Genomic DNA, 21,292 nt, shown 5'->3' with positions numbered 1-21,292 from the left:
ACCTGCTTTCTAGAAATACATTACTCAGGAGATATAAATAGTTGCCAGTCTCCCATGTGTCAGAACTTCAAAAACATTTATGAGTTAACTTCACAGAGGAGAGTTTAGGCATTTAATTTAGGTTTCCCATTTAACAAGTGCTCACTTTTACTCATATTAAAGACCTGCAGAGTGACTTCATAGCTTGGTCAGTAATGCCTTTCAGATTCAAGCAAGTGGCTGCAACCCTATTGCCTTACACTCAGGCTCTGGAGAAGAAAGTTGACGTAGATCCAGATTGCTCTTTAGACATTTCTTTTCTATTTTCATATGTTGTCTTGAGAGAACAGTGTCCCTCAGGATGGGTATTCATGATGTCCTTGCTTGAACTGAAGGACCTTCAATATTATTTAAAGTAGTATTACATGTCATAGGTGGGGACACCCTATCGAGTAAACTATTTTTATCTGCATGACTTGGCACAAGGAGAGTGCCAATCTACTATAGTAGTTTGCAAATTAGATGAAAGGCTCTTGTTACTTGCATTGGAAATATAGAACTTACAATGGAAACTCATTTCACTTTCCGAGAGTTTGTCTTAGCTGTACATTCATGAATGTTTAAGGGACATATTTAGGATTTTTTAAATGCAGCTTTTAGATTTTGTAAATAAAATTTGCAAGATGTTTACCTTCCCTGTCTGCAATCTCTGGCATATTGGCTGGATCAGTTAAACAAACTTTAGTCGCTGCCTTTGAAATGAATCTGAGCATGGCTATCTCTACTAATCACATTGGCAGCAGATCACATACACACCAAATTATTTTATAAAGTCAGTCTTAATAGAAGACATTGTTTTTGTTGTCCAGGTGGAAGGAGTTATGTACAACACATGGATCTCTAATCCTATTGGAAGGATGGAATAACATCTAAAATCCATGCACTTATCTAAACCATTTACACAAGGCCCTATGAACAGATTTCATTCCTTTGGAGGCTAAACTGAGATGTGATAATTTCAGGATGAATAACTCTTTCAGACAGATTGGACTTACAAACCACATAATTTAGATTCAGTTTGGGATAGTGACCAAAGTTCAGGAGGTGTTCAAAGCTGGAGTTTTTTTTCAGGCTCATTTTTATTTGTAACAATAAAGTATCAGTGACTTCTGTTATAATAAAGGGTATGTTATAATCTGAACTTTCTAGAACTTGTCCTATACCAAGAAGTTTCCTATCTATGTCAATATTGTAATCACACCAACAGAGCTCATGCTCTAAACTTTTCTGTTAGTCTATAAGGTGCCACAGGACCCTTCGTTGCACCAACAGAGCGTTGCTCAGTTAGGTTAGGTGAAATTCACACCTCAATTTTGAACATTCCAAAAGGTTCAGGGATGCTCAGCCCGCAGGATCCTTCTTAAGAGCTTATGATAAGTTTCTTAAAATTGCAGGTTTTTAAAACAGTGTACCTGTTTTAATAAGAAGGCTAATTAAGAAGTGCCCTGGAGCAGGTGTGCACAACTTTGTTCTTTCTAAGCCCCACCCATCCCAACATGCTCTAAAAGTTCCACAGTGTACCTGTGGCACAATACTTGGTGTTTTGCATATAAAGCTAGGGTTGGCATTGGGCGTGGTAAGCAACACAACTGCCGAGTACCCCATGGAAGAGGGGTCCCCATGAAACCACACTGCTCAGGCTTCAGCTTCAGCCCAAGGGCATGTGGCTTGGGCTCTAGGCTTCACCCCCATATGGCTGGGCTTTTGCTTTCTGCCCTGGACCTCTCTGAGTTTAATACTGGCCCTGAATCCTGCTTGTGGCCTTCCATGTGGCCCTGGATCCATGGATGAGGACCACTGAGTTGGAGATCATTTAACAATTAATGAAAAAAATATTTTTCTGATGTCAATATTTAAGTATCTCCTGTTTTAGAGGCCTACATTGTGCAAAAGCCTAACGCTATGATCTATTAAATATTGCAATAAAAAAAACTTCTTAGATTCACATGGTGACTTATACTGTCCATCCTCCTCCACCCCACTGTTTGTCCTCATTCCCACTCCAAGAGGAAGGAAAAAGCTATGGCCGGAACAAACCTGGAAGAGGGGAACAATTAGGGGAAATACAGCAAATGTCTGAACTCTGAAGACAGAGTCCGTGAGGGAGAAATATCAGGATTTGCAGGCTCTGGGTAAGAGAAAGGGCTCTCCAAAATACATGGCTATCCTGAGATATGTGGGGAAACATACACATAACTGGCTACGTGCAAAGAAGTGCAAAACTTTCATTTAGGGCTGGGCCTTCTGTGATACTCCTCTGCCTTTTCTTTTTCCCAGCAGTAGGATTCTCTGTTGCCCCCTCTCCACTACCTTACAGGAATAGGACGGGAGGAATGTCACAGACAACAAGAGACAGGTCCTTGTTGGGAGGGGTGGAACTTAGCATTAACAAGGTCAGACTCAGAACTCATTTCCATGGTAATTTATCAAACGTTTTTTCTCGGGACACTGCTATATAAAAATTTCCCCACGGCACTGTCTGATCACCCTTCTACCCTTAACCTTGCAGTGTTTGCTTGAAGGGCCTCACATGGATGTAATGAGCAGAGGGTGTACGAACAAGCAAGGGGATTCCATTTGTTTTAGTCCCTCCAAACCATGAGAAGCTATATACATTACTGTCCTGAATATCTTCACAACATATTTACATGTCCAGGGCCTGAAGTAAATTAATGTTATGGGCATTACAGACAATATGAATAGCTGAGAGAAATGGAATATTGCTACTGAGCAAAGAGCAACATTTTCTGTTTTTAGTTTGTGTTATATTACATTTATGAAGAATCCCATTTTACTAAAATAAAAATTGAGCAACCTATACACTCCTCATAATTTCTAGAGTTTATTTGCTACTGATCTCAGCTGCCATCTCAGACTTTTTGGGGCTCTTGATACCTATTTTAGGTTAGTGCAAACTTCAGGCAGCTACGTTCAGAATTCTAGAAGCACAATGCACTTATATACTCGTATCAGATATTTTCCAGAAAAATATTTGTATCTGTCTGGAAAATGTCAGATATGACAGTTCTAGTCATGTTCCAGTTTTATTCTTTACTAAATGCTCAGGGTACTTCACTCCCTGGATAACAAAAATGCCATCAGAAGCATGGATCTCATGTTTTCTTCTTGAGTAATAAACATGAATTTAAAAAAAAAATCACTTCAGAAACTTTGTGTTTTATATACAAAGAGATCAACTACACTGTGGTCCAGTGAGTTACTGAGATGACTGGTATCAAAAAGAGTTGAGGGTGCTAGGAAAAATAAAGGCCAAACAGTGGGGAGCTGTGAGCATCTGCAACTCTCATCAGGGGTTCACAGGAACTTCTTGATATTTGTCAGTATTTGACCCTTATTTATGTTATTAAGGTATAAAGAGTTGAAAACTCTATTTACATCTTCATCTCTTTCCAGTTCCAGACCAGCCTCCATGAGATTGCCTTCATACTCCTCTCTGCGGAATCTCTTGTCATCTTCATGATAATCCATGTGTTGTTCACTTTCTCCCATGTGCAGCTGGCCACCTTTCCCAGGAAGCGACTGATCCTGTTTGATGCTTCGAGCACTTGAGTCACTGTGATGAATTCGCCTAGTAAGTGTCTTAGTGATTGAGGACTTCTTATAATGGTAAACCAGGATGTAGTCCACTTTTCTCTTACCATCTCTAAAATAAAGTCCATATTTGCAGTTGGCATCTGGATCCTGACACAGCGACTTTAATAACTGTAAACATGGGGGAGAAAAAAAGTGTAATTAGTAGAGACAGGGACACAAGATAAACCAAATATTAAAAGAAACCACATTCACATTATTCTTCTTGTCCACAATGCCTAGTCTTCAAAATACACTGCTAGTTTAAAGACTGCCTTTTGTGCCAACAACGTCAGAGATTCTGCAATTTAACACCTGCAATTCTGTTGAACAAGGAGTTGAAATTTTATTTTTCAGTGATAAATAGATAAAATGACCTGGATTTTATCTAATTACTAGCACTTGAGTTCACAAGTGAACTGCTTTGTGGGTTTGTTGTTTTTCCCCTTTGTAGGATAATCACCAGTAATATCATCTGCTTCATCACCAAAGACATCTGTGTTTTAATTCTGATAAACAGATTAATAGTCTGTGCAAACATTTCTCACTTCTCTTATCGTGGATGCAATTTTGCATCATCTGAAAAAGAGATCAATTTAGAGATTAAATGGAACCAGCTGGCTATGAAGCTGAGCCAAAAAAGCAAGGAGACAGACGGAATGGAGTTCAGTCCTTGCTTAGTTTTGTTTTTTTCTCATATACAAGCCATGTCTCATTGCAATTTGATGGTAGAAAAGATACATATTCCAGACTGGAAAAACTTAATGAAAATTAAAACATATTTGCACCGATATTAACAAGATCCAAGAAATGCCACTTGTGAGACTGATTTAGCATTCCACTGACGTCGCATTTTTTCTTTATCATTTCTAGACTACGGGAAAAATAAAAAAAATTAATAAAATACTGATACATAACACTACTTGTACCTTTCTCTCATACAATGCTTTTCTCACACAGTGCCAAATTCTGCCTTTACATGCATGCATATAACTACGAGGACAGAAATTGGCCAATAGACTTTACTTGTTTTCGTAGTACATGCTAAACGCAGCAGTGACACTTGAAATATTCAGGGACCCTTGTACATTTTATGGCCTTTAATTAATCAGGAAGAATTTTAAGCCAAGAAATATTTTCCCCTGTAATAAATTGTTGGTACAAATGGTAGCCATTGGCCATCAAGCACATTTGAGAAAGTTCAAAGTCCAGCTGTAATACATACATCTGCAGTTTACTGGGTACATAAAAGAAAAGATGCAAGCCTTTAGGGGAACAACATCATGTTTACAAAGTGGCTAGGTTTGAAGTCCTCAAGAGCTATATATTTTTGGCATTTTTGTCTTGAATGGGTGGACCCAGCTGAGAGCACAAATTGGTAGCAATTGGGTAATTCTTAGATGCAGTTTTGTTTACTTACAAAGATTTTATAGCTCTGCGGCTGTGAATGCAAAAGCAATCAAATAGCAGGAAACAGCTTCTTTTGCTCACAAGCATCAAGAACACTCTTTTTGGCCTGTACCCCTGACTGCAAAACTTCTTCCCGCTTTTTTCCAAGGTCAGACACCATCCTTTCAGTTGCTCCTTTTTGCTCTCTGTGTCTGTTCTAGGCCACTTCTACATTATGGATGCTACAGCAGCATGGGTACATCACTGTATCTGTACTGCTATATTGAGGCAGCGTAAGGGCACGTCTACACTTCTGAGAAGATTGACCTGGGGAGAACTGATCTTCCAGAGTCTGATTTCAGGCTCCTGGTAGAGACCACGATATTGATCTGTCTGGGGTCATCAGCTGACCCCTGTACTCCCCACTATTGCAAGGAGTACGGGAGGTGACTGGGAGAAATGCTCCTGTCGACCTCCCTCAGTGAAGGCATCAGGTGAGTCTATTTCACATACTTTGATTCTAGCTAGGCAACTGTCATAGCTAGAATTACATACAGTAAAACCTCCAGTGTCACGGGGGTTATGTTCTTGCAACCCCCGCGTAATTCAAATTTTTGCAGAAGTTGAGGGGGAGATGGGAAACTGACCAGCCCACCACGGCTGGTCCATTTCATGGCTCCCTGAGTGGCAGAGAGCACCAGGGGGCAGCCTGGTTCCCCTCTCCCGGCTGCTTGTGGGATCTGGGAAACTGACCAGGGCAGTGTATTACAAGGTCTGACATTGATCATAAGAGCCTTCAGCGTACAGTACATTACAGCTTACATAAGCAACAAGAGTTCACAGCCACAGGACCCCTCATTGCTTTTGCAGATCCAGACAAACATGGCTACCCCTCTGATACTTGACACCATGCAAGGTACAGCTTACATGAGATTCAGTATAAAGGTCTCAGGACCAGATTAAAGCATAATCTTTAAGGATGCATGAAAAATAGTATACTCTGCTAAAAGGGGTCAATTTCTGTTGGAATGGGGAGGTTGACCTAAAGGTAGCTGATAAACACTTAAAATAGGGAGCCAGACTGAGGTGGCCAAGAAAAAGCATCTTTTTTTCTTCCCCCCCAACAAAAAGCATAGTAAGAGTTAAAAGGAAACAAGATATAATTTATTCATTGTTTGTTTGGTGATAAGGGAAGAGCCAAGCAGGGACCATTTCTCTCCTCAGCATTGCCCATCAAGAACAACAGTTGGACATGTGGTTGGCAGGGGACAATTTAAAGATGTGCAGATTTTGTGAAAGCAAAATATTCTGGCATAGAGAAGACTTCGGTCTTCATGCAGTCAAATCTCAAGTGCAGCTGGCCATTCTCAGTAAAGACTGTGAATTCTGAGGGGGAGTTGATCAAGACCACCAGTTTTGTTTCATTTTCAAACCTTGGGGTCAAATGATGAATTCTTCAGTAAAATGCAGTCTAAAACTTAGGGCCTGATCCTACGATGTGCTGCACAGGGTTCCCTCTATTTTTTTACATCGGGGCAGAATAAATTTTCTTATGTGAACCAAGGCATGTGCGGATGTGTACCACCAGTCAAACATATGCTTCTAGCTGCGGGTGGCTAAGGGCAGTCTGTTAATCAGCTGGAAGGCACCTGAATCTCTCCTATGTGGCCACTTTTAAAGAACACTGGTGCTGAACACCTACTAGTCCTACTGAAGTGGATGGGACTTTCTGGGGTGCTCACTGTCTACCAGTGAGACAATTCTGAAAAGTACGGCACGTCTTCAATTCTTATTCAAATAAATGGGCTAGACCGTGGACACCACAAAAAAGCCATGTCAGCACCCAGATTTTGTGGCCATTCTGCATTGGATCAAGCAGACAGTTCTGGCAGACTAGAAACTATGGTTATGGTCTGCACCCAAGGAGCCACCTTTCATCTGGAGATCATCAGAGAGCAGTGCAGTATGGTGACTCTTTCCCCTACCTGCAGCATACGCTATGTAATAGGCATTTGCAAAGGATGGCAAAAAAATTCACTTTCAGATCCCTTTTAGCCACCAGAGCAGCAGAAAGAGGACAGACTGCATCAAACAATCTGACCCAGAGGGCAATGAGGACCTGCATCAGTTTTCACAGTTGGCTTCGTTTGAAACTTCATTTGTGTTTCAAATTTTTGTTTTTAAATATGGAGTCCTTCCATAGCTAAAGTTGCTACCAGCTTCCTATTCTGGGACAAATTTTGTTTACTTCATAGTTTGTGTGTGTGTCTTCTGTCCAGAGAAGAATCCTAGTGGAAATTTCACCTTAATAAAAACAGATGTCATTCACTTTTTGGTAAAAAAATGTGTAGGGAATGTGGCAGAAGGAATGCAGTGCTGCTGAAGGCTGGGAGGAATGAGTCTCCCAGAGGTCATCTGCATGAGAATGCAAAAGGTGTGCATGTGTGATACCTTTTCAGGCAAAGCCTAATGGGTAGCAAGTAAGCCATGAGATTTGGTCTATTGTAAACATGTAGCTGTAAAATCACAATTTAAGCTGACACTTAATGCGGGAGTTGTGAGATCTCACCAATGCTCTGGGTTGTTGTGGGGGACAGGGCAGTCGCCTTAGCTGTGTAAGACATTGATTACACATGGCTCCCTGGTTTAAAGCATTGTGAGAGACAGGGGAGGGGTACTGGTTGAGCCAGCTTGCTGAGTGCCTTGGCCCTGCCTATGCCCTGGCCATATAGCTATAAGCCTGGCTTGACTAACCCTCCCCACCTGTTAAAAGATAGAGCTGGATACTAGGGTGTTTGTGAAACCCCACACTAGAGATACCAAGAGCTGAAATCACAGAGTGGCAGCTGAGGCCACACAGAGCTGAAATCACTGAGTTCTGCCTTAGGGCAGTCCCAAGCAGTGGGGTTAGGACCGGCGGACAACAGCAGGACCAGCGGGCGGCTGGTAGGAGCGGCGGCGGCGGTAGACGACGGCGACCGGCGGGCGGCCGGTAGGAGCGGCGGCGGTAGACGATGGCGGGTGGCCAGTAGGAGCGGCGGTGGCGGTAGACGACGGCGGGCGGCTGGTAGGAGCGGCGGCAGACCACAGCGACCGGCGGGCGGCTGGTAGGAGCGGCGGCAGACGACAGCGACCGGCGGGCGGCTGGTAGGAGCGGCGGCAGACGACAGCGACCGGCGGGCGGCTGGTAGGAGCGGCGGCGGACAACGGCGGGCGGCTGGTGACAGCAAGGGGAGGCTACAGACAAGTGGACAGCTAGTATTGCCCTGGTGATGTATCTGTGGGCTTTGAGTTTGGGACTGCACCGCAGAGGGTACACCCTGTAACTGTGTGTGTGTGGAAAAGGGCCAAGAGCCCCAGCAAGAGACTGGGTTCTACTACATATGGGGATGGTATCTGGGTAAAAGGGGTTTTGTCTCTTCTGTGCTGAGATATACTGCATCTGTCGCTGTAACCTTGGGGTAGGTTACGGTCATTAAACAAGCCATTGCTATCTCAGACTCTGTGCTTGCAAGGGCGGGGGGGAGAACCGCCTTACAGGCACCCAGCACGGGAGTGAAATTGTCCCAGGCCACTGGGTGGGGGCTCGAGCCGGCTGGTTGTATCCTTGATAGGAGAACCCCACAAGAGTTGAACCCGGCCCTTCTGGCAGGCATCTGGCATTAACAGAAGGGTTACAAATGTTTTAACGGTTTTTGTCAGGTTATTTCCCCCAAACAGCATGGTCAACTCACTTGAAAACATGTTTTACTCCAGAGACTGTTTGATGTACTCTGATGCATATGCTTCTGTTGGACAGTACAGAGGATTTAATTTTGGAGTCATTCCGTACTGATTTGCTAGGGTTTCAGAAGGGCACCAGTGCTCCAAAAAAGCATGGGAACAGTACCAAGATTCAGAAACAGAATGGGAACTGCACTGAGGATCCAAAAAAGCAGAGAAATGTGCCAGTGCTCTACGGTACAAAAAATATGGCTCCTTCCTCTCTCAGTCCCAAATAGAGTCACATTTGTACAGCTTTCATGCCCACGTCATCATCTGTGGAGTCTATAAGCATTGAAAGGATTCAATTTAAGCAGCACATGCGATTATTTCATTTTCTAAGCCCAGGACAGAATCTAACTGATTTTAGAAATTGCTAAAATAACTGGGGCATGGAAACACAAACAACTCCCACCCTACAGCTTATGAACACAAATCTGAGTTAATATATCTATGCCAGGGACAGAGACTCTCAGCTCTGTCTGTAAGGATTCCTGCTGAGAACCTATCCCCCCCTTCAGCTTCCTTCCCTCACCCCCACACCATCCCTGAGTCCTACTTACACTGCGGTAAAATCTGATGGATTAAGGATTTTAGGAGTACATAGACTTGGCCTCAATACAAATGACTGAAGCCTGAGGATATCATGAAATCACATCTGAATTGGCAAGGTGGAAAGATTCTAAGAAGCTTGCAAGTACCGCATGAAAGTAATATTGGTGCCATTCTATTAAGAAAGCGGCTACATGTCTGTAATCTGTCACATAAAGTCCGTTATGCACTTGGAGGAGAATAAACAGTTTCATTGTGTCTTCCTATAATGGTATTAAAATGCTAAGCAAATTCCCAGACCAAAAACTGCATTAATTTGGAGTTAAGGAGCTCACAGGTCATATCCTCATTTGATATAAATTAGTTTGACCACACTGAAAGAAGCAGAGCTATGCTGACTTACACCAAATGAGGATCAAGCTGCTCAATCTAATGGAAAAACCACTAAAAACCATTTAATCTTTAAACACCCACATGTAGGAGGCTGTTCATGTTCTGACTATTCTTCACTCCCAAGCCAATTCCAATTAAGTATTCTTTCCCCATTGTGGGACACAGAAAATCATACTGCAAACAGAATAGCATCAGCTAACATTTGTGTTCCAATCTTTTCCTGTGTCTATTCCCTCATCTACTATTAATCTTATTAATAATAGGTATAACCATAATGCCTAGGGAACATTAAGCATGGACCAGGACCCCATTGTACTAGGTGCTGTACAAACAGGAGAAAAAGGACAGAGGATGTCATAAAAAGTTATGATCTCAGACAAGAAACAACATATGGATGCAGACAGATACATGAATACAAGCAAACACTAATCAATGTCACAGCAGTGGTAGCATTACCCCTCTACACATTTTGACCTTTTACGTGTCATGTGATGTTACTGACACCTAACCACCTGGACATCTACATCACAACACTTAGAAATTATTCTAGGGATGTTTAAGATACAAAACAATGTAATTAAAAAATTTAAGGAAAGCATAATGAATGACAGTGAAAACCCATTCAGACTACAGGTATCTATATTGTAGATTATTGGTGGGACATTATCAAATGTAAGCAGGTGTGTAGCTTTTGGGTGCACATTTTTAGACATCAAAAAGCTCTCTCTGACACAGCCACACAAATTAAAACAAAACAAAACAAAAACTTGCCACTGCTTCATTTGCTGGTTTGTTACATCTGGGAACAAGCAGCATTTTATAGGATTTGGCTAAAATTAGGATCCTGCATTGTTTCCCTTCCTCCTGTACAGAAGCCAACACAAACCCTTCAAAGTTGCCTTACTGTGGTCGCTGGTTACTGTTCACCTCTGACAAAGAACAGTGCAGAACTTACACCATCTGAGCTCCCAAACACATATATTTAAGACATACATATATATTTTTGCAGCTGGGTGACGGTGCTGAGAATGGAAGCACTTGGATTCCAGAGTAAGGAGCAGGGTACAAAACACAAAAGTTAAACACTATCCAATAAATTCTGTACTCACTGTACTTTCATGCTGGATATACCCGATATCTTCAATAGCTCTGATGTTGATAATGTGTATCCCCTTCTCCTCACTAGGTAGAGAGGAGTATTTCTCATTCACCCTCATTGTAGTCTTGCTCGCAGCCTCACCACGACCTTCTGGCAGAAATTCTACCCCAAGAAATGCACTTTCAGTGTCTGAAAGAAAAAGGAACAGATTGGTCTAAACACTTTCATCCCAGTCCTAATCCCGCCCAGCACTGTCATAGCTGTCTGACACATAACCAGTTCTTGCCTTTCCCTGCTCCTTCTTTCCTTCTGTGTTCCCACCCTTTGTTTGTCCCTCCCTTCTAAGCCTTACCTCCAGCTACTCTGACTGTGCCCTCAGTTCTTTCCAGCTCCCCTCTGGATAGTTACTTAAATCATTTTCTACCCAGGCTTATTAAAGCTCAAGATTTATTTATGAATGGCCTTTTCTCGGTCCCCTAGGGATTTGACTGTATTTTAGTTAAATGTAAAGTTATTCTGCACATTAGCAGCTGAGTAGAGGTTGCATGCCATTTGCCAATCATACACTAGAATTTTTTTTCCTCTTTCATTATAAGTGACTCCGCACATTTTAGCTAAACGGCCAGGACACCATACCAGGGGTACAGTTTTGTACAAGAGATATACTTAACAGCACACATCCTAGCCTAACTCTTAACTGCAGTACAGCCTGAGTATGAAATGTGAGTTCTGCATCCCACTTGCATGTTGCAAGTGTTGCAACATGTTGCATCTGACGAAGTGGGCCTTTGCCCAGGAAAGTTTATGCTCCAAAATATCTGTTAGTCTATAAGGTGCTGCAGGACTTCTTGTTCATCCCACTTAACTTACTCTTCCATGAGGGCCTCTTAATGATAGCTGATCCCCCTCCTCCTCCCACCTTTTTTTTCCTCCTCCTCCTTCTTCTTCCCCTCTCCCTGATTCAGAGTTCCCTACTGCTTATTTCTACCCCATAATTCTGAAGAAGCTGGTCTTACACATCACAAGTCATTACCTGATAAATTGTTGGACTTTAAGGTGCCACAGAACTGCTTGCTGGGTGTGGGTTGGTGGTTTGTTTGTTTGTTTGTTTTTTGAAGCTCCAGCTTAACATGGCTACCCATCTAAGACTATTCTGCAGAAGCGTTGCTCACAGCTTGCACCTTGGAGGCAGGGGTGAGTATTTTCTTTACAAAAAGAGGCAGGGCGATTAAGATAAGAAAGGACTGGTAATTAAAGTAAGGTTCTAGAAGTCCTTGGATGAGCCTATAAAACAGAAATTCTTCTAGGGGAGTGGGGCAGGGTGGGGATGAGTACAGGGGGGCCATTACTGAAGACAGAACATAGGGGACTCAGAAGAACTACAGCCAATATTACATTCAGAAAAGATGGGACTGTGAAAGAGCTAGGGGGAAAAAAAGGGTCAAAACCAAGGAAGGGGATAGCAATGCCATAGATAAAAGTTCCACTCTGCCTGAGGTACTTACACAGCCACCTCATCATAGTATCTGAGCGCCTCACAATGTCTAATCTATTTATCTTCACAGCCCCTCTGTGAGGTAGATCAGTGTGGTTATCCCCATTGTACAGGTGAGGCATGGAGCACAGAGAGACTGAAGACCAGACTTTCAGAAGTATTTAGCCACCTAGTAAGATTTTAGTGCTCGGAAAGTTAGGTGCTTTGTAAGCCCCACTATATGCATATTTGGATCCCTAAAATTCCTTGTAACTCAATGTGTATAGCACTGGCTTGAGGTCATACAGGAAGTCCATTGCAGGAGTAAATGCTTGATCTCTCAGGGCTAGATCTTTATGAACTGGACTGATTTCTTTCTTGACTGCAAAAAGGAGAGGACTCTGATGGATGGGAGGAAAAGCAAGAAGAGCAGTTCTCTGAGACTCCACCAAACAGTCCGGGCGGTTGAAAAAGAGGTCACAGATGAAACCACAGAAAGTAACATAGGGGTCAGAAAAGGTAAAGAAAGAGAATAAGAGTCAGTTTAGAGGAGATCACTTAACTCCCAGGGAGTGGCAGGTCCTATCCTATGCTGGATGGTAGAGAAATGGTATGACTCCTGTGAAATTTTACATTTTAATTGAAAGCCATTGTTTTGTCATTTTTTGTTCCAAATCTGAGAAAAAGGCAGAATGAGAAAGTGTTGTATGAGTATCAGATGTGTATGCTTCAAATTCTTAGAGTTTTAGATGTATCCAGATCAATTCCAGAGCAAAGAACAGACATGGCACCTGCAGAGTCCATAAAGTCAGTGATCAGTGTCATGATTTGTCACTGGACAGTACATGTGCTCAGCCCTATTTAGAATATGCTAGAAAACATAGTCCCTGAGCCACCGCCTACAAAATGTGTAGCTCTGGATAAGGTGGCTAAGGGATTTCATGAATTCTTTGCTTAGTCTGACATTGCCAACCTTTAGCCAAACCCAAATTTACTATTTCAGATTTGGCTCAGCTGTAAGAATTTTTTTGCCACAATAATATTCTATACAAGAGAATTCCATAGCAGAATTAAAGGCCTGCCCAAAAAACCCCTCAAAAAACTGTATATACTCTTTTAACCAATTTGAACAGGATGAGGACAGACTTTGATGGATGGGGGCATTTCTGGGCCCCCAGAAGGGGTGGGAGCCTCAGAAGGAAGGGGCAAGGTTGGGGATTAAGCTGCAGGGTTCTGGTGGGGATTTAAAGGGTCTGGGTCCTACCCCCTCCACCTCAATGGAGACTAGCGGTTTCAAAATTCACGTAAAAGCTGGGCAGCCAGGGCTAGAAGGTGAATGTTATATTATGTTGCAGATTCCTTGGAAGCTTAAATGAGTTCCACAGAAGGATATTTAGGAATTAACTGCTCTACTGTAGTGAAAGTATTGATCCAGCATGTGAAGACATATGTGTGTGTCTTCACCTATTTCTGTTGTTTGTCAAAGATGTGGGCAGCTATCACTTTTCTTTTGAGCTATGGGATCCAGCTAGTATGACCCCTTAGAATTCCCATCGTCTTCAGAATACTGGTGCAGTGCTCCACCCTACTTTAGAACAGAGGTACATTTCCCACACTACTTCAGTTTTTGTGGCACAACTATAATATCTCTGTGGAAATGAAACATTTCATCAGGCCATTAGTGATTTGCTAAGGTTTGGGATCTATGTCCCGATGATAAAGGAGAGTAGCACCTCTTAAGAACTGAGGTGGCACACTTCTCCAGCATCTGGGCATAGATCTCCAATCTTAGGAAATCACAAATGAATAACGAATTCAAACAAGAAAAGAATTTTGGGCGGGAACGTAGAGCTGTGACTAAATGAGAGTTTGACTGGGAAGCTCAGGGCAACTTTATAGAATGGAACTATTTTTATCATTCATATTGTAGCAGGTCCTCTTACGCTCCTGGGTCCCTAGTACCCATTCTGTTCATACCGTCAGCAGAGACCACTCCAGTTCTAGGCACTTGTGCTTCTATTATGTGTAACATCTCATCACCTTTTATATATATAGTCCATCACAGAAACTCATCTGCTTATCCAGCTAAAGAGGAGCAGAACCTTCCATGCCCCGGGCTCCTCCCCTTCCTCTCTCCATTTTTTCTGTTTCCTGCATTCTCAGCTGCCTTGTGTAACCCCACTGTTCCCAGGCTCACACCTGCCAGCCATCAGGGCTGGGTTTGCTCAGCTGGCTCCTATAACCTTCTTTGGGTGGGGCTGCCATGACAGTGCTCTGGCTCAGGCTCTCTGGCCAGAAGTCTGTCACAATATTACACACATATACACCCACATGAAAATATATATGTACACACACGACCTACATATATGAAGGTGAGGTGCCTGTGCTCAGCCGGGGACTCCTAAGGGATGAATAATTCATTTTCTAGCTACGTAGAACTCAAATGGTTATTAGCACATGTTGAACACTACTCTGAATTTCTTGTGAGTGGTAAAATCCCAGTGACTTCACTCAGATTTCTGAGTTCAACAGGATCACAAGAGCAGATTATTACTCCTTTCATAACTTAAAGAACCTATGTATGCTTCAGCACTTGTAAAACTTATTTGTCAACTGATGGGTGTTTGTCTAGGATTACTCAAGAAATTTAAAACAAATTAAAATACAGTGGTGCAGCAAAATATTCGTATGGGTAAAGGCTTAAATAAAGAGAAAGTTAGAACTGGTTAATTGAGTGAAGAGGTTGATTTGTTGGGAGGTTGCATTTTTGAACATAATTAATTGAACCTACAATTGGATAGATGCAGGATCGAAATGGAACTCTGCCCAGATGACTCAATGCTATTATGTGAGTTCAAACAATCACCCATCTGTTAATATACATATTTACATCTGTGTTTGCACATCAGTAACCTGGCAATATATGAAAGAAGAAATGTGAATGTAGTAGGTATGGAAACATAATACTTTGTTTTATTATGACTACTAGAAAACGTGAAATGTGACTACTTTATGACAGAATCCTATTTAGAACAAGTTTGCAGTCATTTTCTATTTCAGAATGTAATTTAATATCAGATAGCTCAATCCAAGCCATTTAGCCAAAATCCCAACCTGTGTGTAATTAGACAGTTCAAATTTGCAATTTGGCATAAAAGGTAAAAGCACTTTGGTGCAAACCATCATCTTTATTTTGGGGGTACTCTGCACTCCAGGATGTTTGACTCTGGATCCTGAGATTTCCTTTCCCCAAAAGAAGTGATGTGGCAGGATCTCCACTACTTCTCAGCTGAAAAGTTTCAGAAGACACTAATAACACTGTGGGCTTTTGGGGGCAGATCCTATTGCTTTGTTTCCTCCTACACTGTTTTTTTTTTAAAAAAAAAACACACCAGGGAAGTGTAACAATGGTTCAAACAATGTAAGGAAACCACTGATCAAAATTCAAATCAAACAGAACTGATTAGATTAGAAAATGTTTAAATAAGTTATTTTGCTTGAGTTCTAAAATCTTTGCACTTATCTGAATACCTTTAAGTTTAGAAATTGCTACTACTTCCTGGCTTAGATGGAACCTTTAGGCACAGTCCTGAGAGGGTTGGGGCATACACTGCATAACTACACCAGTAGTAGCCACAGAACACTATGACCCAGACTTCTGAATCATGATCCCTCTGCTGCTGGTTTATTCTGGAGGTGAAGGTAATTTACTGATGATTGATGACAGCAGCAAACTACAGGGGCGTTGGAACAATTTTTATAATGGGGGTGCTAAGTGCCATTGAATCAAACTGTAAACCCTGTATATAACTGACCAATGTGCCATTTTGCCCATGAAATAAACATGCCTCTGGCAATTAGTTACATCCTTTTGTTATTTCAGAGATTTAGAACCGATTGAAATGCTTCCAGAAATAGGTGGACAGGGTATTGCCTTAAAAGCCGTCCGAAATTAAGTACTTTCCATCTCAGCCTCCTTGACTAGGAAGCAGAAGGTACAGTCTACAGGAGCTGGGCAGAGTCTCTTTAAAACAACAGTTGTGTCTTTGCTTTCTACACAACATTAAGAACATGACAACACCACACAGATTCCAAATAACCATGTTTACTACTATGAAAACTTACAAGGATCAGCTATACATATACTCTGCTATTCTGTCAAGTTCTGGTGGCTTCAGCAACAATAAACAGGGAATCTCACAGGAAGGTTTACAGATTGTGTGAAGAGATACTACCCTAATCCTATGTATAACAGAAAGGGATAAGACAGGAAACTTCCAAAAAGTTTCCTTCATGGATTTTCTTCTTGATTGTTGCATCAATCAGCTGGGAATTGCCTTTCCTGGAACGTGCTGTGGGTTCTGTCCCCAGACCTGGAGAATCTCATGAGTTCTGCAGGTAGGCAGGAGAATGTGCATGACCACAGCTGGACAGTCATTCTAGGCCTGTCCTGTTTCCAAATTACCCCCATTTCTCCACTTCCTGACAGCGTAGTCCCAAAGGACATCAGAATCAAACAAGATTTGCCCTACCAGATATTTTCACCTATTCAGTTCTACCTACAGAGCCTCAGAAACCATTATGATTACCATATCATTCTTACTACACACCAAAGCTTAGTTACAAATGCCTCCATGCAATAGTGTTCCCAAAAAGGGCAAGATTCTGCATTTCCTGCACAGACAAATCTCCTGTCCATTCCCCAATTGCAATGGAAATCGTGCTTGCAGGACTGAGCCCATAAAACCTACTTTAATTGTGAATAGAAAAGATACAAAACTACCAAGTATCTACCTTCAAATAAGCACCCAGCAACCTGGTTTGTGGTTAGAGTGGAATTCAGAAAAATAGCTTTCTAAACCTTAAAATTAATGTTACAAAAGAATCTAAACAAATATGTTTACAGCACACTCAGACCTTATTGTTCACTTGCAGAGAGGAGAGCGTCATCTATAAAATTATTAACGGTTTCTTCATGATCAAAGGTATTTTAATACCTCAGTGAATCAGTGTAGAAGCTTTAAGTCCAGCATAATAAGACCACCATAGCATACCATGTTCACTATGGCTGTCCGCACTTGCATTCCTCTTTTGAAAGAGGCATGCAAATGAGGTGTAGATTTACATATCTGGTGCCTCATTTGCATATTCTTCTTTCAAAAGAAGAAAAGCAGTGTAGACGTAGCTCTTTCCAAAGTAAACCCCATGTTCAAAAGAACCTTTGTGCCCATAAAAAAAAGGGAAGAAGGGTTCTTTTGAGGATGTGGTTTCCTTTCAAAAGAGCCGTATCTACACTGCCTTTCTTCTTTTGAAAGAAGCTCTTTTGAAAGAATATGCAAATGAGGCACCAGCTATGTAAATCTGCACCTCATCTGCATTTTTGATTTCCCTCATTTGCATGCCTCTTTCGAAAGAGAAATGAAAAGGTAGACATAGCCTGTGTGTTCTGCAATTATTACTCAATTACTCAATTGCAATTATTATGCAATTATTATTCTAAGAAAAAATGAGAGGTGCAGCCATGCACAAATGAAGACATATGGAAAGGGCAAGCACATTTCTTGCCACCATTTCCCAATAAAATTCCTGCAGGAGTTGTGTTCTTATCAGTGGATTTATTCTAGGATGCACTCATGACTCCCATTGAAGACAACGACAAGGACAAAATTCCCATTGACTTCATGGAGCCAGGGTTTCACACTAAAAATTTAAAGAAGGATTCTTTCTCCCTCTGCTTGTCACAGCCTCCTTCTAAGATGGGATTAAGTTTATATACTTCCACCACAGTTTGAGATGTTATTTCTATTTTTATTTATCTGAAAAACAGTTTTGCTTTAAAGAAAATAGTAAGTAAATGCTCCAGTTCACTTATCTGGTAAATGTTTGTCATAGCGCAGAAAGAAAATTAAACAGTGGAAAAAATGGAATCGAACATTAATATTTTGCTCTCCAAGCCTACAAACGTGATTCAAAATAATATTCCGTATGATGTTAATTGTGTTTTTATCACAATATTTAGAGAGGTTATTTTCTTTTCCTTTTGGATACCTTGCTTCAGCATATCTATGATTCCAAATAGAAATTCTACAACAATCTGCAAACTTTTCTGTTTTACTCCTTATAGTTTCTATTCCATACTGATATGTTCAACTTGTTTTCAAAAGCACCAAGCATTATTTGATAGCTAAAAGGTTTTTTTTATGTCTGTGCTAATATTGCTGAAATGAAAACTAACAGTCAGTAATTGTGTTTTTCAAAAAGTGTACCAAAGTGATTGCCTTTCAAGTTACTATATATGGAGAGACAATGTGGCTTGAAAATGGAAAAGAAATTCATTTTACCTGGCCACTGTCCTGTTATTAATAGCTATATTTGACTAAAGTGGAGGGCAACAGTAATAGCTGGTGTCATTACTGGAGAAATTTTTTCCATCTTGATGTAGAAAGTTTGCTGCCATTGCCCTTGAAACTATTCACATGCTCTTTTCTTTACTTTTTGGATTTTTGGAATTCTTTATTGTTGCTATTTATATTTTATTAGGTTTTGGCTCTGTAATAGAGATATCATATGATGTAATGCAATGGACCAACAGTGGTAAAAGAAGAACAGGTGTGATAGAACTGGTAGGGCCATTGCTCTATATTAACTCCCTTCTCCTGCCCCTCCAACATCAGAGAGCTCTCTGCTGACCAAGAGATAACTCAAAATGGCACCAGACAAGCAAAACAACAGATGAAAACATGTAGACATATGTCCACTGCCATGATGATCAATACCCCTACCCCCACAATACACCTTTCCAGATGTATAGGTCTTATGTGTTCCTATCACAACTTGTGGTGTACCTGACTAAGTGCATCAAATGCTCTGATGATGATCATGTGGGTGGAGACCAGACAATGAGGAGGCTCTCAAATGAACTCACAGAAAGAAAACTCCCAATACAAAACACATCACTCCATATCATCTATAGGCAAATACTTTCCATGAAGTGATCATATCTCACCTCTTGGTCCACATCCTTAAAGGAAACCTTCACCAGCCCTTCAAAAGATAAGCCTTGGAATTTAAATTCGTAAATCTGCCTGACACTGAAAACCATGGCCTTAACAGAGACACAGGTTTAATGTCCACCCATGCCCCCACCTTTTTTTTAAAAAAAAAGAAAAAACAAAAACGAAAAACAAACCCACAGCCCTCTGTTGCCCAGTAACCTTGCACTCTCCTCAGGGCTGTCCTTTGGATACACATCATTTCCGGGTGCCCCTATGCAGCCATGTGTGTTCATGGGATATTGGAGGGTCCTGACTACCATCCATTGGTGCCTGTCTGGCCCAGCCCCTTCACTCCGGCTGCTCTCTCGGCTACCGGCAGCAGGGCTGCCTTTTCTCTGTCCACAGTATTGTCCTGATAGTCACTCAGCTAAGGGCTCCCTCCTGCCACACTGACAGTGGAAAGAAGCCCTCAGCCACTGTGGCTCTGCGCTGGCCTCAGAGAAGCCCCAGTCTTCTAGAGAAACTGTGAAAGGGGGGCACGAGGGAGGCCATGGTGGGACGAAGGTGCAAGGGAAGCCCTGAGCCCCAGCAGAAGTGATGTGAGGGGAGGAAGTGGGGAAAAATTAGCAGCTTTAGGTAACTCATGTAGGGCCCACAAATTGTAAGGGCAGCCCTGGCTGAAGCGGGTTTTATCGCTCTCCTCATCCTAAGTTATCTCCATCATGTGTCTTATGTGAAACAATCAGACTCATTTTTTATTTGGATTGAACACTTGTTTCTTTTTCCAGACCTGAAGTTCTCTGTAATGCTTCCACCAACAGAAAACAGTCTAGTAAAATATATTCCCTCCTCCAACTGGGCTCTTGTATAAGCATAGGAGGACAATGCTCCTGATCTGAAAAGCATACAGTTCAAGAATTAATACATACAGCTACAGGGTTCCAGCTGGCTAGATCCAGAACTGGAGAGAGGAGGGAGATGGAAGAACATAGCGGAAGGTGGTTTAAAGCCACTTTTGGTCCCAGTATACATATCTAGTACACACACACACACAAATACACAATACTGCCATCCTCTGTGTGCACTGTTTAACAGTAAATGGTATCAAGCAACTGTATGGCTGAACCAGGATACATGTATAATTAAAGGGCAAAATTCTCAATATTCCCACAAAACCTCAAATTCTTTAGTCTATTTTCTTTATGGGGCCTGATTCTGTCTTATGTGGCCTTGAATTGAGTTTCTTAATATTTAACTCTTATTACTTATTTTCAGAAAAATAAATTGTTTGGAGCAGATCTTCAAAATTCACACATTGTTCATTGATTGTGTCTCTGCAGGGATCATTCCTACCACTGCTGGCCCTTTGGACCAAACACAGGAAAGGACATTGGTACCATCATAAACATTGCTGTAAGTTTTGGATTTAGCAGACAGGTATAATACTTCTACTGAATTGAAGAAAAGCTGGCAATACATTTTTAGGCCATCTGCTTGGGTGTCTCCCATAGCCTGAAAAAACTGGAGTAAAATGGTGGCTTACAGAAGGAGGTGCCCTGATGATGGATACATAAATCTCTACATCATTAAATTGAGACAGAGCATGGCCAGCAGCACTGCTGTTGAGTGCATTCTAGCACAAAAGCACATACAGGTATACTAGCATTGTTACCACCGTGCAATATGGGCCAGGTGAAAGGTGTAAAAAGCTCACATTGCAGCACCTGCTGCAGCCTGCAGTGAGGCTTCCTACACTGCACTGTCAGGAGTCCTTTTCAGCTGGTCACATCCCATTGTTTTTCTACCAACTCTGCCTGAGCAGATCTTCGAGAACAATTGCAGGGTTTGGCTTCCATCCTGCTAAACAAGATTCAGCAAATCAGATACCAACAGGAACAGAAGACAGACAACTCATTACCTTCATTTTATTATTTAAAAAATTATACTTTAGGTTCATACTGACATAGCTGGAGACACCTGATTATGTGGCACATTTCT

General features: G+C 41.7%; 1 protein-coding gene across 3 annotated transcripts in view; it reads right to left on the bottom strand.

Annotated features, from left to right (window-relative positions):
• The window catches only part of ANO1 (anoctamin 1), a 108,667-nt gene that overhangs the window by 63,771 nt on the left and 23,604 nt on the right, over positions 1 to 21,292 (bottom strand). For all 3 annotated transcript variants that reach the window (XM_074997449.1, XM_074997450.1, XM_074997448.1), the window contains 2 exons: positions 10,836 to 11,014; positions 3,436 to 3,762 (listed from right to left, as the gene is read on the bottom strand). In XM_074997449.1, the coding sequence (XP_074853550.1) occupies positions 3,436 to 3,762; positions 10,836 to 11,014 (506 nt within the window). The remainder of the gene's footprint in view (positions 1 to 3,435; positions 3,763 to 10,835; positions 11,015 to 21,292) is intronic.

The sequence above is a fragment of the Carettochelys insculpta genome, chromosome 6 (assembly GCF_033958435.1).
Source record: "Carettochelys insculpta isolate YL-2023 chromosome 6, ASM3395843v1, whole genome shotgun sequence".
Taxonomy (NCBI): domain Eukaryota; kingdom Metazoa; phylum Chordata; order Testudines; family Carettochelyidae; genus Carettochelys; species Carettochelys insculpta.
The sequence above is the reverse complement of the archived record's forward strand: the minus strand, read 5'-3'. Positions and strand labels throughout refer to the sequence as shown.